The 17,156-nt window shown below is 41.0% G+C and overlaps 1 protein-coding gene across 1 annotated transcript in view; it reads right to left on the reverse strand.

Annotated features, from left to right (window-relative positions):
- The window catches only part of erlin2 (ER lipid raft associated 2), a 37,783-nt gene that overhangs the window by 12,688 nt on the left and 7,939 nt on the right, over positions 1-17,156 (reverse strand). The window contains exons 7-8 of the mRNA XM_008417677.3: positions 11,037-11,110; positions 9,023-9,081 (exon numbers count right to left, since the gene is read on the reverse strand). Of these exons, the coding sequence (XP_008415899.1) occupies positions 9,023-9,081; positions 11,037-11,110 (133 nt within the window). The remainder of the gene's footprint in view (positions 1-9,022; positions 9,082-11,036; positions 11,111-17,156) is intronic.

Raw genomic sequence — 17,156 nt, forward strand, 5'->3', positions numbered from 1 at the left:
ATGAAGTTCTAGCTTGTGACGGCCCTGGGCCTTGTAGGCTGGTCTTGTTGTCCCTCTTTGTGCTCCTCCCATTTGCAGGTGTGCCTGATCGGGTGATTGGAGTGCAGGATACTTAAAGCTGGCTGTCTCCGTCTTTCAGCGGCTGCTGGGTGGCTTGTCACTGATCGTTGGTGGTTTGTCGCCTATGGCCCTCAGCGTCCATCCTGCAGAGGCAATGGTAGTTGCCAGGCCCCAGCTCCCCGTCTTTTGCACTTTTGAGTTTCTTTTGTTTTGATAGTTGTTTGTGTTAATAAACATTTACTTTATTTCACTTTAACCATGGTATGGTTTCATGTTTTTGTTATGACATTGAGCCAGTCGTAACAAATGGGGGCTCGTCCAAAGCAAGAATTCCTACAGTTTGTAAACTTGATGGTTTGAATGCGTGATGTTTTGTCATTCATCTTTTTTCGTGTTTGTAGGAGTGAGCAGTGACGTCACCATTTGGGTGTGACACGTTTTTTTTGGCCGGCTTGTTTTGGGCAGCTGTGGCGTATTTGGTAGGTTGGTTCAATATGCAGGTGAGTGAAATGTTTTTTGAGCTTGTGCATCAGTGTTGGTTCTATTTTAGTGACTGTGTCTCCTGCTAGGCTAAGAGGTGCTGTCGCTTTAGACTTCACCTGTTTATTTTGATAGTGTCGTGGGGGTTTGCGGTTAGCGTTCACTGTGCGAGCAGTGATCTCGGGGGCAGTCCGTAAGATTAATTTCTTACTGGTTTGGTGCTTAATAAACCCGCCGCCGATCCACGTGAAGAGCCAGGAATCAGTTTATCAGGTGAGTCGTGGCAGGCAGGTAAAGTATAGTGGGGACATGGTTACTTTGGACCCATTGTGCACTTGTTTCAATTTGTTTTCACTTCACGCTGTAGTTGGCGCTTAGCTGGCGTTTTTTCTTTCTGTGACGTGATTAATTTTCGTCCCGAAAATGGAGTTTGACCTGGAAAGTTTTGTAGCTGATCCCTCTTTGGAGAAGTTTAATAGTACTACTAAAAACGATCTCATAGCCATTGCTGCTCATTTTAACATACCTGTGGTTAAACAAGAGAAAAAGGGGGTTATTAAAGGACGTTTATACGCCGCATTGGTTGAGCAAGAGGTTTTGCCACCTCCCGCACCAAACACACAGGGTGAAGTTGGGCCGTTTTACCCTGAAGTGCGTAAAATGGAATTGGAATTGGAGATGCGTCGTTTGGAGCTGCAACATCAAGTTGAAATGCGCAAACTGGAATTGGAGGCAGTTGCGAAACGCGACTCAGCACGCGGTTCTGCTGATCAGGACAGCGGTTCTGCAGGGGCAGAGTTTGACATTAATAAATGCATTCGTTTGATTCCACCGTTTTCAGAGTCGGATGTGGACAAGTATTTTGTCTTGTTTGAGCGTGTGGCTAAGACACTCAAGTGGCCTAAGGATGTTTGGCCGTTGCTTTTGCAGTGCGTATTTACGGGTAAAGCACAGGAAGCCTATGCCTCGATGTCACCTGGTGACAGTTTAAATTATGATAAAGTGAAGAGTGCAGTGGAAAAGGCTTACGAACTCGTACCCGAGGCATATAGACAAAAATTTCGCCGCTTCAAAAAATCCGACAATCAGAGTTACACGGAATTTGGGCGTGTAAAAACCGCTTTGTTTGATCGGTGGTGCGCTGCACAGGAGGTAAAAAACTTTGATCAGCTCCGCGATCTACTTTTGCTGGAGGAGTTTAAAAACGGGTTGCCGGAAAACATAGCAACTTACATCAATGAGCAGAAAGCTAAGACCGTGTCTGAAGCTGCAGTGTTGGCAGACGAATACGTTCTGACTCATAAGGATTTTTCAGATCAGGTTGGTTTCAGACAATCTTTTGGGCGAAGCGAGTACCGCATTGATCGGGTTGATGCCGCTGAGCTAAATGAGGCCAGACGATTTAAAAGTCCGGTTGTTCGGGATGATCGGGTTTGTCATTATTGTCACAAACGCGGACACATTAAGGCGGATTGTTATCAGCTTAAAGCTGAAATGCAAAGGTTTGAGACTGCTCCTAAAGGTGTTGGTTTGGCTGCACCGGTGCAGAATCATCTAAAGGACGCGAAGAACGTTCAGCGTTCTGAAGTAGGCGTCTCCTATCTGCCGTTTATTCGTGATGGGTATGTGTCACTGCCAAACGGCACGGAGAAGGTTCCAGTTAAGATCCTTAGGGATACTGGCGCGTTTGACTCTTTCATTAGAGCTGATGTTTTGCCGTTCTCGGTTGAATCTGAGACAGGTGCCTGTGTTCCGATGCGAGGAATGGGATTAAACGTCTTGTTTGTTCCACTACATAAAGTATATCTCGACTGTGAACTATTTACGGGTGACGCACAGTTGGCTGTGCGCCCTGCTTTGCCGATTGACGGAGTCTCTGTGATTTTAGGTAACGGTTTAGCTGGGACACATTTGTGGGCGGAGACTGTGCAGTTGGATGGACTTGTTAAGTCGGAGCCGATTAAACGAGTCATTTCTCAGACTGACGAGAATAACAGGGAATTCCAGGATGTTTTTACCGCATGCGCAGTTACTCGAGCCATGACGCGTGCTCAGAGCGGGAAAGAGGAAAAATGTGTGAAAAAAATGACTCTTCCATTGTCCAGTTTTCCCATGTCTCTGTCTCGCAGCGAGTTCGTGGCGGAGCAGCAAGCTGATGCTTCTCTTAAGAGTCTCTTCGATCAGGTGCGCCCGCTGAGTGAAATCACGGATGGTGCATGTGGCTACTTCCTGCAGGACTCGTTGTTGGTGAGGAAATGGTTACCCCATGCTGACATTGTGGGTGAGCCAGTATTTCAAATAGTGGTTCCCACTAAACTCCGCTCCGCAGTGTGCAAAGTTGCTCATGACGAGTCTGGCCATTCTGGTGTACGTAAAACGTATGACCGGGTTCTCAGACATTTTTTCTGGCCGCGTATTAAAAAGGACGTATCGTCTTACATTAAGATGTGTCATGTCTGTCAGCTCATTGCTAAACCCAATCAGGCTTTGAAACCGTTCCCATTACGCCCAATTGTTGCCGCATCTGAGCCGTTTGAGCACTTAATAATTGATTGCGTTGGCCCGTTACCTCGCTCAAAGGCTGGGTCATTATATCTGCTCACTGTGATGTGTCAAACTACACGTTATCCAGCAGCCTATCCATTACGGTCAATAACTGCTAGGTCAGTTGTACGTGCGCTCACTCAGTTTTTTTCGGTGTTTGGCATCCCTAAAGTCATACAATCTGACCAAGGAACGAATTTTTCATCACATTTGTTCAGTCAGGTTTTGAAGCAGTTACGGATCCGACACAGTAAAGCAACAGCGTATCATCCAGAGAGTCAAGGGGCGTTAGAGCGCTTCCACCAGTCTCTGAAGTCTCTCCTGCGAGCTTACTGTACAGAACTGGCGGGCGACTGGGAGGAAGGTTTGCCGTGGCTGATGCTGGCCGCCAGGGAGGTAACCCAGGAAAGCACCGGGTTTAGCCCAAACGAACTGGTTTTTGCGCACAACGTTAAGGGTCCGTTGGCTGTGGTAGCGCACGGGCTTAAAGAATCCGTTCCACCGACAAACTTGTTGGATTATGTAAATGGTTTCAGAAGACGCTTGTATCTGGCGCGGGATCTTGCTAAAGAGAGGCTGACTGAAGCGCAGAGGAAAATGAAAAGCCTGTTTGATCGCCGTGCTGAGGTTCGCTCATTTCTGCCTGGTGATCAAGTGTTAGCTTTGTGTCCAGTCATGACTTCTCCTTTTCAGGCTAAATTTTCTGGTCCATATATGGTCCTGGAGAGGGTTTCCGACCAGAACTATGTAATATCAATGCCAGAGCGGAGAAAGAAAAACCAGTTGTGTCATGTTAACACGTTAAAAGCATATTATGCTCATGACGTTTTATTTCAGCCTCATGGTGTTACCCCGGTGTGTACCGTAAACAGCCTTGATGGAGGCAGCGAGACCTTCAGCACCACGGATAGCGCAGTGTCACCTGTGAGGAATGACGGCGGTACAGATGAGTTGGACAGCGTTCTGATTCATGGGCGTCTTAACATGGATATTCAATACATTAAAGGGAAAAACAATGTAAAAGCCGATGCGTTATCTCGCGCTCTAGTTTAGTAGTTTGTTTTGTGCTCTTTTCTCTTTATTTCCTTTTCTTGTCCTTAAAAGAGCTTCTGAGTGCACCAGTTGCTGGTTTGGAAAGTGGAGTAGGGAGAAGAAAACCTGGGCATTACATATCTACTTTGCTAAGTACGACTGGTGAAAATGGTGGCTGTGTTTGTTTACGCACGGTGAGTTAGGCAGGAGCAGGGTTCCTTGTAGGAACCTGCTTTTTATGGGTGGGGGTGTGACGGCCCTGGGCCTTGTAGGCTGGTCTTGTTGTCCCTCTTTGTGCTCCTCCCATTTGCAGGTGTGCCTGATCGGGTGATTGGAGTGCAGGATACTTAAAGCTGGCTGTCTCCGTCTTTCAGCGGCTGCTGGGTGGCTTGTCACTGATCGTTGGTGGTTTGTCGCCTATGGCCCTCAGCGTCCATCCTGCAGAGGCAATGGTAGTTGCCAGGCCCCAGCTCCCCGTCTTTTGCACTTTTGAGTTTCTTTTGTTTTGATAGTTGTTTGTGTTAATAAACATTTACTTTATTTCACTTTAACCATGGTATGGTTTCATGTTTTTGTTATGACATTGAGCCAGTCGTAACATAGCTCTACTGTCAGATTTTTTCAATAATAAGACATTATTCTTGTTATAAGGGAAACAATCTGCCAGTGGAACTAGTACTTTCCATCAATATTAAGGAATTGACGTAAAACAAGCTCCTACTTAGCTGAAAAGCTACTTATAAGTTAGTTTTGTCTTATTTCAAGTGAAGTAAGATATTTGAACTAGTAACTAGACCAGATACTTGAATTTGTGTTTTTGAAATGGAGCCACTCAAGTTGTCTAAATTGGGCTTTCATAATATAAATATAATAATAAATACATAAAATATAATCAGTAAAAAAAATAAAATAAATGAAATACAAAATGTTTTTATTGTTTCTAAAAGGCAAGAAATGTCTTGTATTTATATTTTTTCCATGGATAAAATGATTCACTGGAATCCAGGTTGAGCCAAACTATAAAACACACAGAGAGGAGACTCTGCAGTCTGGTTTGGTGAAGGTCAAAATTTCCCCTCAATAATTTACATTTTTAGACTTTAGGAGGAAGCTTTGTGTTTTTGGCCATAACGAGAACAAGGACAAGGACTTATCTGTAATTTGTCGCCATGTAGAGTAGCAACCAGACTCTCTAACAGGAACTTTTTTTGGCAGAGTTTGAGCCATGCCTGGCAGAAAGTATGATATAATGTCCTGTTCTCTAGTTACTATACCATGGCTGCGTTATTCTGGGACCAAATATTATTTTGGTCATATCCAATGGTTTCAAAAAACAAAATAAATAAAATCAGGAACTGGACCAGAAAAAAAGCAGTAATTAAACGGCCACAAAGTGGGCTGAGCATAGAAGAACTGGGCTAACAGATGTGAACTCCAGATACAGTATGGTGAAATTTAACGAGTTTCCATCGGAGCAAGATTGTAAAGAATGAAATTCAAAGCATCAAAACACGTAAAGAGTAACCAGTTCATCAGGAAAGAGTCAGAAGTCTGGTTATCATCACTCTTGAATGAGATCCCTGGTTCGTAATGTTCTGGAAGACGTGGGGTCTTGAATGGGGAAACCAAGAAATTGATGTAATCTAAACCTCACTGGGAAGTGGAGTTCTCTAATCCCCTGTGATTTTGTTGAAATCCCTCAACAAAATTACATTTAGTGAGAGAGTGGATGAGTGAGTGAGTAAAGCAGAAAAGTTATTTAACAAGTCTTTGTGCGGCTTAGGTGGGCGGTAAGCTGCAGTGCTGAAGGTTGGAATGGCTCCAGGAAGTTTCCAAGCAAGGGATTCAATGGAACCGAAGATGTAAACAAAGACAGAAGGAGTGGAGTCATTCAGTTGTGACAAGTTATTTTGTTGTTCTGAGCACTCAGAGAAAATCTGGGAGATCATGTGTGAGATTTCCTTTGCTCATTACTCACGGGACACCAAGCAGTCAAGAGTGTTGATGTTCGGACTGATAGAAGTTAGCTGACCTCGCTAGGTGAACTAGAGCACTGCGGTCAGCAGCACTGTCAGTGTTTCACAAAGGGCGATGACTAATGGACCAAAAAGTTTCAACCGGTGTGGTATTACTGAGATGGTAATTACATGCCAAGGTGTTGAGGAAGCTGCATTTCAGGGACGCGCTTCTGCAATGGTGTCCCCCTGGAGTGAAAACTATTTCACCTCTCATAATGTTGACACACTGAAGGAAGTAGACAGTTTTCTGACAAACTGAAGGAAGAGCCAACTCTTGACTCCAAACCCAGAATCAAGAAATGGCTCGTTTCTGGGAATGGTGGAAAGTTTCTTAAGGGGGCAACATTGGGAAGACAACAGTTGTGCATACCTCGCACATAAACTCATCTGAAGCTGTATTCTCTGCACACATGACTCACACCAGACCAAGTTAACATGCTGCAAACATAGAAATACTTGGGTTTAGTTTTATTGACATGAAGAGTCTGTGCAAATACACACAGAGAAATATTTGTTTCCATGTTGGTGTTCTTACGTAGGGTTCAGTTGCCAGTAGTCTTGTTTGTATCCCCCACCACTATTGGCAGTATTTTAAGTTGTGTTTATAGATTAAATGGTACATGCCATTAAATTTCAAAACAATGTTTCTGGAATGTAAAACCACAAACTGCAGTCAATAGATGGATACCTTTGGGACATACTTGTAGCATCTGGAAAAAAGTCGATCACAAAAAAAACAAGGAGGCTACAGAATTAATTACATAATTGATATATCTGACCAAATTCTGCATTTGGTCTTTTAATAGCCTGATTTTACTCTACTTTCCATTTTATTTCTGAGCTAAGCCTGCCTTGTAGGCTGTCACAATGGAGTTGACATCACAGTAGGGCTGAAACGATTTCTCGAGTGATTCGAGTACCTCAATTATTAAAATTCCTCGAGGAAAATTGACCTGCCTCGAAGCTTCATTAATTTATGTTTTATCATTTAGCGCACCGTGTTTCAGCCGGAACATTATTTGCGTTGAGCGGAGCTCTGACTTCCGCCTCTGAGTTGTTGACGGAAGCTACGTGTTAGCAGCATAACGTCCAATCTTCAAGTTCGGCCCGCAGGCATTTTACTGATTGGTGATAATTTCGGGTTTTTATCGTTTTTGTGGGACCAATAAACATCCTTAAAATGACTGGCGCGATGCCGGGAGTTCGGCAGCCTTTCTGCTCCGGAGCTGCTGGTTGAACGGCGGGAAGAAGCTGAGAAGGATTTATGTAGGTGAGCGGAGAGACTGAACACGGCGGGCGGCTGAGGGTTGATGCTTACAGGGTAAGAGCAGCTTTACGGACGAACCGCACAATAAACTTAAATCATCCCGGTCTGAACAAACGGGAGGCGGAACATGGCGGGTAGATGAGTTTCTGAACAGAGGAGCCGTAAATATCCCGTATTGCTCCCCCAGTCTACAAAAAAGTAACTGGTAGGGAAGCTTAAATGTGGAAAAAATAGACTGATGTTGATATCCAATAGTAACACTGGTGTTATGGAAGATTTACCAATATTTTATTTCATAATTGTTTTTATCCGATTACTCGATTAATCGTAAGAAAAATCTATAGATTACTCGATTACTAAAATAATCGTTTACAACAGCCCTACATCACAGTCTTTATTTATACCTGACAGACCCTAAAATACTTTGTTTTACTTCAGTTTTGTCGATGCAGGAGATGTTTTCCATCTGTGCATGCTTTCTTTATAAAATACCTATGAACAGTCAAGTTTTTTAAAACATGTCCAAGCTGCACTCACATTCACTATATCTGCGGCAGTGACGTCATCATGGACCTGTCATCATGGAAAAAATAATATATAATAATAAAATCATTTATAAAGATATTTTCACCCTGTGGTTTGTACTATACCCATTTTTCATTTAATTTAACCAAATCTGATGCTTTTTTTCGTCAAAATCGCTGAATTTTTGCATTTTCCCATTCAAATGCTTAGAAGCGAAGCTGGTGAGGCAGCAGTGAGCTGAGCCTCACCTGGGATTGTGCAACCACTCGCTAACTGCACTGGCTACCATTCTATGAGAGCATGCTCCTCCTGTCTGTGCGTCACCAATAAAATGGTTAAAAACATTTAATGTATGAATTGATTTTCCATAATTCAGTTTATGTATTTAATGTACTGTGCTTTTATTATCACCAACTGTGTGTGTAACGTGTTTTGTGTGCTGAGGAGCGATCAGAAACGGCAGAGAACAGACTCGAGGTGAGGCAGGCAGTTTTCTTGCCTCATCGCTGGGGGCGCTCATGAACCCAGACATTGTGACTCCACAACTGCAGAGTAACAGCGATCTAGCCATACAGTAGCCACGCTGATACAGAGAGCGAGAAAGACGTGGTTTTGAGTTGTACTTTAACGGTTTCTCCCTTTGCCGTTAAGCACAGCACGAAATGAATAATATCTATATGTCTAAGTTTGAGATAACGGAATTATTCTGCGGCGGCGGTGCAGCTAAACATCACATGTTAAAGAATAGTCTTTTGCCCTCCAGCGTTGTAAACATGCGCGAAATTTCCTTATGTAAACAATAACATGCAGGGGTCTAGATTTGTAAATCCAATTATAATTAAGTCGGTGCCTCACCAGCTATGAACCTCACTGCACGTCACTGATCTGCAGCTAATTGGAAGAGCTTCATTTTCGGGAAATCTGTGTTTTTCCATGAGCGATCATTCGCTGTTGGGTCATTTTGCATGTTTAGGGAATGACTTCAAACAGCTTCCTCCCACAATCACATCATCCAGCAATGGGAGTTAAAATAAGCATAATGGCTATTTTGTTAAGAAGAAGAAAAAACTAGTCGGAGCAAGAAAAAGAAACCTACATGAGTTCGTAGTTCCTGCGAATGCTCTCAGGAATGTTGGGCTTAGTGACTCGCACGGCCTGATGGAGAGAGAGACAAAAGATTCAGTTTAGAGATGAGAAATAAGCACAACATGTCAGAAAGGACCACAAAAAGAGGTTTAATAAACAGACTTGCTAAAAATAAAAAAATGCAACAAAAAAAAGGAGAGAGAAAGACCTTGAACAAACCCAGGGACAATGTTTATTTTTGTTTTAATCTCCATGTACTCCCCAGTCCATTAACTCCTCAGGAGACTGTAACTATTATTTCAACTGATTTATGGGAAAGACCCCCCCCCCTCCCAGAGTTTTCTTAGACTCAGTGGAGCATTTCACATTGAATACAATGTGAGAATTTCTGTGGGTGAAAGTTGGTGGTGAATAGAGCTTTGGGAAGGGGGTGGGAGGGACTGCAGCTCCAGAAAGTTGTGCAACACTTAGCCTTCCTGGAAGACAAAAAGTCTCGAGTCACTATGATGAGCGATCCAGGGAGGATAGAAACACTGGGAACGTCTGGAAGCCATAAAATCTCAGCGGAGAAAATATTGGGTTTCTTCCAATAACTTGTAACTTTTTCATTTTGTCCCCTGGTTTCAACCAATGCCTGATTTCCCTTAGAAGGAATGAAACACGGCTGCAACTACAACTTTAAAACTAGTATGGAAAGATATTTGTCTGGAGTGAATGGAAATTATTTTCACATTTTTCGGATGTGAAAATGTGCATCAGTTTCCTTCCACTTCACAAATAGATCCTGCCTCATGTCGGTCTATCACCTACAGTCCAGACAAAACCAATTAGATTTTGTGCTGTCAGAGCTCTGGATGCTTTTACACAAGAGCTGCATGGAAATTATAAAGACTAAATTCAAATTCAACTCAAATGAAAAAATATTTTATGATCCCAAAGGGAAATTAAATGTTTTTAGTCATTAATTCAAAGTTTTCTAAGAGTTATTAAGAGTTATTGGTTATAAAGCTGCTTCTCAAACATCGGTCAACAAGAATGTGATTTTTTTTCTGTAACCTCTGTTGAAGGATAAAGAGGAGAAAAAAAAATCTACATTATTGGACCCACAGTTATTCGTTTTATTTGTATACCGAGGATAAAAGTAGTGTGTAAATTTAAACATGAAAGGCACAAAGAGTAAAATACTTGATGTTGTTCATTATGGCACAAAAAGAAATAGGTATCAGAATCCGTACAAGCTATTGCCATGACATTACGCAATAGTTTATGTATATGAAGAAGCGTTTAACCTGAAAACATTTGAATTGAAAAACTAAATTAGAAGCTATATCTTCTTTTTGAACACAGCTGAATCACGACTTGTATTTTGTTAACATTTTCTCTCCATCTCACAGTCCAGAAAACCACTCCCCTGCTGCTGGTAACAAATATATGTGACAATGCCAGGGTGGAAAGACATCAGCAGAAATCCTAGGTGCCGTCCAAACATGCCCTTGTGGAAAACGGAGAACCTGCTTAATAGTTTGGTCTTTTCTCCAAAACATTCAAACATTTTAGGAGCCCCCAAATTGTATTTTTAAAACAAGTTCAACAGGAAAAGAAATTTTCTAGCCTAACTCTCAACCTTAAATTCATTAGCTTTGTGTGCATGCCCCGTTTCTGTTTTTGATAGCGTTCTGCAGTAAAGTTATGACATCACTCAGACTTCTGGGTGGTTTTTGGTTATTTCATGCAGATGAAAACATTTCAAGAACCAATACCATGTTTATGAGGAGCGCTTTCAGAACAAACAACAAGAAAGATCATTTTGGCAGAGGAAAAACATTAACATTCATGCAGACACAATCCAAGACAAACAAGTTCAACTTCAGAGAAATTGGATATAACAGAACTAATCCCAAGTCTCTTTCAGGTGATGATGTACTTTTTTGTTTCAGAGTGTCACATAGCTTCAGGATCTCGTGTCGGTCCATTGACCTCAAAAACTAAGCGTTCATCCACACTGATGAGTGGTCTTACTGTACCTGGATTATAAGGCCAGGCGCCATAGATGTTAGATCTTCTTGTAGTGTCAACTTCAGATTTTCATCGATTTGGTCTGATGGAAAAAGCAGTAAAAAGAAAGAGCCAGAGCTCTGTTCAGTTATGAGAAGTAATATTATATTTTGGCTTCATTTGCACCCAAACGAAACCACTGGTTTCTCAGTTACAACAAAACAAAGTACAACTTGAAGAGAAGAGAGATTCTGCTTTTAGAACGATGCATTAGAAGTTTTTTTTGTACAGAATGTACAGAATACCCAACAGTCACATGTTTCTAGCACAGCTATTGTTTTCTTTACCACTTCAGAGTTTTTGCTAACTTTGAAGTTTTAGCACCGCTAGCTTCCCCTAAATTAAAATTTCAGGATGAATTCTCGGGCCCTAATTTGCTTGCATGTTTTTTTTTTTTTTACTTTATTTTGATCATTTTTAAGGTTTTTTAATACACATACATTGGAACATGTATGCTTGGAACATTCAGATCCCCCTTTAACACAAAACGCAGAGCATTCAATTTGACAGGTGCAGTCATGTAATAATTAACAAAAAGCAGTAATTACATCTATTAACAATTGTTATCAGTCGTTATAGAGGTTTCAGTTTTTTCCAATATTTGTTGTATTTGTGAGTAGCAAGTCTTAATGAGAAAGTCAGTCTCTCCATTGGGTGGATTTCCCCGACTATTTCCCTCCATTCCGAGTTCTTTGGCGGTTCCGGGTCCAACCACCTGCGGGTTATCACTTTCCTTGCTCCTGCTAACAGTACCAAAAGCAGATATCTATCCGACTTCCCCAGTGTCTGGGGTAGATCATCCAGGAACACCACAGCAACATCATATAGCAAATTCAGGTCCAATTTAGCATTGATTTCCCCTATCACCTCCAACCAAAAGGGTGTAATCTTTGTACATTCCCAGAAGATATGAAAATGTCCTGCAGACTCATTCCCACAATTCCTCCAACATTTTGCCTTTTCAGTATTGTTACAATGTTTACTTTTAATGTTCGGTGTAATAAAAAAACATATCATACATTTCCAGGTAAATTCCATCCATAGGCCGGAACTTGATATGTGAATCACAGAATTACATATATTAAACCAAGCATCATCAGTTATTTTTTTTTTTAACATCTTTTTCCCATTTTACCTATGTTGTATCACATTTCCTTCCCATTTGTAGGCATGAGTATAGTTTGGATATTGTTTTTTCAGGGGGTCTTCCATTACTCGAATCCAATAGGATTTTAAGTATACCTGTCTCTTCCTCCTCCAAAAGCTTTATACTCTTATTGTAGTGGTGTCTCAGTTGGAGGTGCCTATAAAAGTCAGATTTTTCCAGGTTGTAGTTATTTTGAAGTTGTATAAAACTTTTTAATTCGTTATTATTTGTAATCTTCCAGTAACTTGTTATGCCCTTTTGTGCCCACTGCATAAATCTTCTATCCATTCTTGACAGGAAAAATTTCTATCATAGGCAGGCCATCTCAAAATACTAGCGTTTCCTTCAATTTTTACTTGTTTTGATATTGTATACCAAACATCCAACTGTACTTTTATCCATAAGGGTATTAGGTCAGAATCTATGTGTTTTTTAATGAGATAACGATCTCCGAGCAAGGATTGTAAGGGTGTGTCAGTGTAAGACATGTCCATCTCTTTCCATTTAGTTTCACATGTTGGATCACACCAACCAACTATCACTCTCATCTGTGCTGCTCTATAATAGTCCTCTATGTGTGGTAATGCCCAACCACCCTTTTCTTTTGACAGTTGTAATGTTCGGAATTTTACTCTGGGTTTTTGTTTAGCCCAGATAAAATTTGAGATTATTCTATCCCAGTTGTGGAATTGTTTATTGGGTATTTTTATAGGCAGAGCCTGAAAAAGATAGAGAAGCCTTGGTAAAAGGTTCATTTTTATTATATCTATTCGATTATATAGATTCATGGTTAACAACGACCAACGCTGTAGATCCGCCTTAATTTCTTCTGTCAGTGGGGTATAATTGTATTCAAAAAGGTCGGATAACTCTGCAGGGATATAAACTCCCAGATATTTTATACATTTATTGTCCCAGCAAAATCTGGACATTTTCTGAATTCTTAGTGATGGTTGATAATTAAATGAAAGAATGTGTTTTCTGCAGATTTAACTTATACCCAGAGTACATGCCAAATATTTTCAGTAAGGAAAAAAGGTTAGGTAGGCTGGCCTCCGGATCAGTTAGCGTCATGAGGATATCATCAGCGTAAAGGCATATCTTGTGCTCTGTGCCTGTAATATTTACACCCATAATATTCTTGCATTCTCTGATGGCCTGTGCTAGAGGTTCAATAAAAAGTGCAAACAATGTGGGGCTGAGAGGGCAGCCTTGGCGGCAGCCCCTTTCTAATTGTATTCTATCCGTTAAGTCCCCATTAATCTTGATTCATACAGAGACTGAAAACAGCCTATAATTTGATTATTAAAGCCAAATCTTTCCAATGCTAAATAAAGGTAATTCCAATACACTGAGTCAAATGCCTTTTCTGCATCCAAATGGCTGATGGCTATTGATTCTATGTTTTTCATTCTGTCTATGAGGTGGAGAGCACGTCTCACATTGTCATGGGTTTGACTGTTATGGACAAAACCAGTCTGGTCTGTGTCTATAATTTCTGGGATTATAAATTCCAGCCTTTTAGCCATTATTGTTGCAAATATCCTGTAATCAATGTTTAAAACAGATATTGGTCTATATGAATTGCACTCCATTTGATCTTTTCCCGGCTTAGGGATCACTGAGATTACTGCCCTTTTCCAAGATGGCGGTGTTTCCCCTCCAGAGTACATGGTTAAAGCATTCCCCAAGCAGTGGGGTAAATAGTTTTCTGAAGTGTTTGTACCACTCTGCCGGATAGCCATCCTCACCTGCCATCTTATTCCCTTTCATTTTTGAGATTGCTTTATTAATCTCCTCCTCAGTTATTTGTTGTGTAAGCCTATTATTTTGATCTATTAAAAATAGATCAAAATAGATCTCCTGATCTATTTTGATGGTAGATCCAGTGAGGTACGGAATGCCCTCACTGATGATGGGTCTACTTTATGAGATTGGGTATGTAGTTGAGTATAGTATAGTTCAAAAGATTTTTTATGTCTTTTGAAAAATTTTATATCTTTCCATCTGTTGGATTTTTAATTTTCTGTATAAATCTATCAGTCTGCTGTTTACGTATTCTCCAGGCAAATAATTTCTTTGATTTGGGTCCGTTTTCATAGTAATTCTGTTTAATGAGTCTAGCTTTTTCCTCTATCTGGTCCTCATATAAACGGTTTAGAGTTTGTCTTGTTTCCATTATTTTAAGTAGGGTGTGATCATTGTTATTTTCCATATGCTGTGCTTCTAGAGATTTTAATGTTATAGTAAGGTCTTTTAAACATTTTTCTTTTTTTTTATAGGAGGACCACATAATTAGTTTCCCTCTCAAAACAGTTTTTGCAGCGTCCCACAGAATACAGGGAGAAATGTCCTCTGTGTTGTTGTGGTCCATATAGTTCTTGAATTCTTTTTCTACAAAACTGTCAAATTTAGTGTCGTTTAATGAATTAATGTTGAACCTCCACAAGGTTTCCTTGCGATCATTATCCAGATGGAGTGTTAAATATACCCCTGCATGATCAGATATATCTCTCACCCCTATCTCACAGCTTATTATTCTATGCTTATCAATTTTTTGTATAAAGAAATAGTCTAATCTTGAATGCATCTTATGAGAGTGTGAGAAAAAGGTGTATTTTTTATCTTGAGGGTGTAAGTTCCTCCATACATCCAGCAACCCTGTTTCTTTAAGCATTCTTTTTATGTATATTGTTTCTGTCTGAGACTTTGTAGCTCTGCTGGATGAATCCAGATAGGAATTTAAGTGAGCATTCCAATCTCCCCCGCATATCAGTATCCCAGACACTTCTGTTGTAATCATATCAAAAATTTGCCTAATAAGCTTTTTATTATTTCCGGGTGGTCTATACACATTCAATAAGGTAACTTCTTTATAATCTATGTATCCCTTGACTAGTATATATTGTCCTTCTTTATCTTTGATTTGTGAGGAGAACTGAAAATTCAACCCCATTTTGGCTAGTTTTTCATGTTCAACAGTAGAAAGATGTGTTTCTTGCCAGAAAATTATATCTTGCTTTTCTCTTTTCATCTTTGCAAGGGCTTTACTTCTTTTAATGGGGTTATGTAAGCCGTTAACATTAAGAGTAAGGTAATTACCTTATATTGTTGTTTCACTTCTGTCATTAATATTCTAACAAAAAAACACTATTATTTCCCATATGCTTTGGCAAACTAGAAGAAGGGGGATCTGCAGAACTACAAAACAACACATAACCTAACATACGTGACTTCCAAAGGTGAAGTATCCGTCCACCTACGGTATAGTGAGGAGAATCCCTAGGGTCTAAGGGGGCTCCTCGCGGTGCTGCCTCACGGCTCATGTTTTGTGAGAAAACATGCCAGTTCCCAGGTATGCGGCTGTCCGTTCTATTCGTGCTTTATAGAGGAATCCACCAGGCGGCTATGGTGCGCTGTCATTGCGTCTAAACGCCCCAATATGTGTTTCTTTCTCTCTTCCCGGTTCCACCGTCGGACCCCATCCGCCCCTCCCAGGGAGAAAGTTCCCGGTTTGGGGCGGGAGGCATCTCCCGCCGGCACACCCGCCGCTTCATGCATATTCTTCTTCTGCATGTCATCTGACGCTTCCTGTGCACTATTGTAAATCACAGTGCCATTCTCATAGTACACACGGAGTCTTAATGGGTACATGGTCTGGAAGCGAATTCCCCTCTCTTTTAAGATCCTCCTCAGGGGGGTGTAAGCTTTACGTTTAGCAAGGATATCACTGGGAAAATCTTGGTCGAATAACACCCTTTTCCCTCTCAGCTGTATCACTTTCTTACCCCACGCTGAACGAAGTACACATTCCTTCGTGGTATATTCCAGAAAGTGTACTACTATGGATCTTGGGGTTGGAGCCAGCCGGCGGTTTGGGCCCGAGTGACCGGTGGCAGCGCTTTATGCCCAGCGTAATGTCTGTGAGGGAGAGTTCGGTTTTTATAAAATTCTCTATGAATTGTTGCAAATTGTCACCTTCTTCTCCCTCTATAATCCCATGGATACGGATGTTATTCCTGCGTGAACGGGCTACCAGGTCTGTAAGGCGTGTTTGGAGGTTTTCTTGTAGCTGGAGCGTGTGGCTCAATACATCTTTGACGTCCATGTTGAATTCCTCCACCTCGGTTATTCGTTGCTCGGCCTCTTCAACTCTGTTCTTTACACCTTTCAGGTCTGAGACAACGTCGTCAAGCCGTTTCCCCATCTCTTTTCTGAATTCAGACATTTCCTTTTCTATAAGTCCTGACTGGTCGGTAATTTGTTCTTTGAGGTTTGTCTGAACTTCTTTCAGCTCGGCCAGGATGCTAGCTCCCATAGCTTTGTCCGCTGTTAGCTTACTGTCGTAAGACGACTCCTTCGATAAAACTGCGATTTCTTTCGTTTTTTCTTGCTGAATTCCTCTTGTCTTCCTTTTATTATTCCCCAACATGACATATGAGTGCCAATAATGATGTTTAATAAGTTATTTGTCGGGGAATAACTCGACCGTCTGGGAGCACAAAATTTAAGCTGTTGCTCGTTTCTCCGCCATCCGGAAGTCCTTGCTTGCACGTTTTGTAAATTTTCAGTTGGATAAAGTTCGACGTCTATGTGGAAGGTTTGGGTCGTTGACTATTCTTGAAGTACTTAGACGTTTATATTTGTGCTCTTATTTTGAAGTGGGTGAAGACTGTTCACGCAGCAGTTCTGTTTCCTCTCGTCACATCATCTTTTTTTCCCCAAAAAAACTTTCAACATGGTTGTACATAGAATTTTAGCATTAGCTTCCGTTAAATACCATGTTTGTGTTTTAGCGTTAGTGGAGCTCATTTTTATCATTAATGCTTTAGGGTTAGTGCAACTAACATTTTAGCTAACAGTGCCTAGCGCTGTTTTTAACCTTAGTCTGCCATACACACTGTGAAAAAACACTTTCAAATGTAAAATACATATGAATAAG

This window comes from Poecilia reticulata, chromosome 9, assembly GCF_904066995.2.
Source record: "Poecilia reticulata chromosome 9, P_reticulata-male-v2, whole genome shotgun sequence".
Classification (NCBI taxonomy): domain Eukaryota; kingdom Metazoa; phylum Chordata; class Actinopteri; order Cyprinodontiformes; family Poeciliidae; genus Poecilia; species Poecilia reticulata.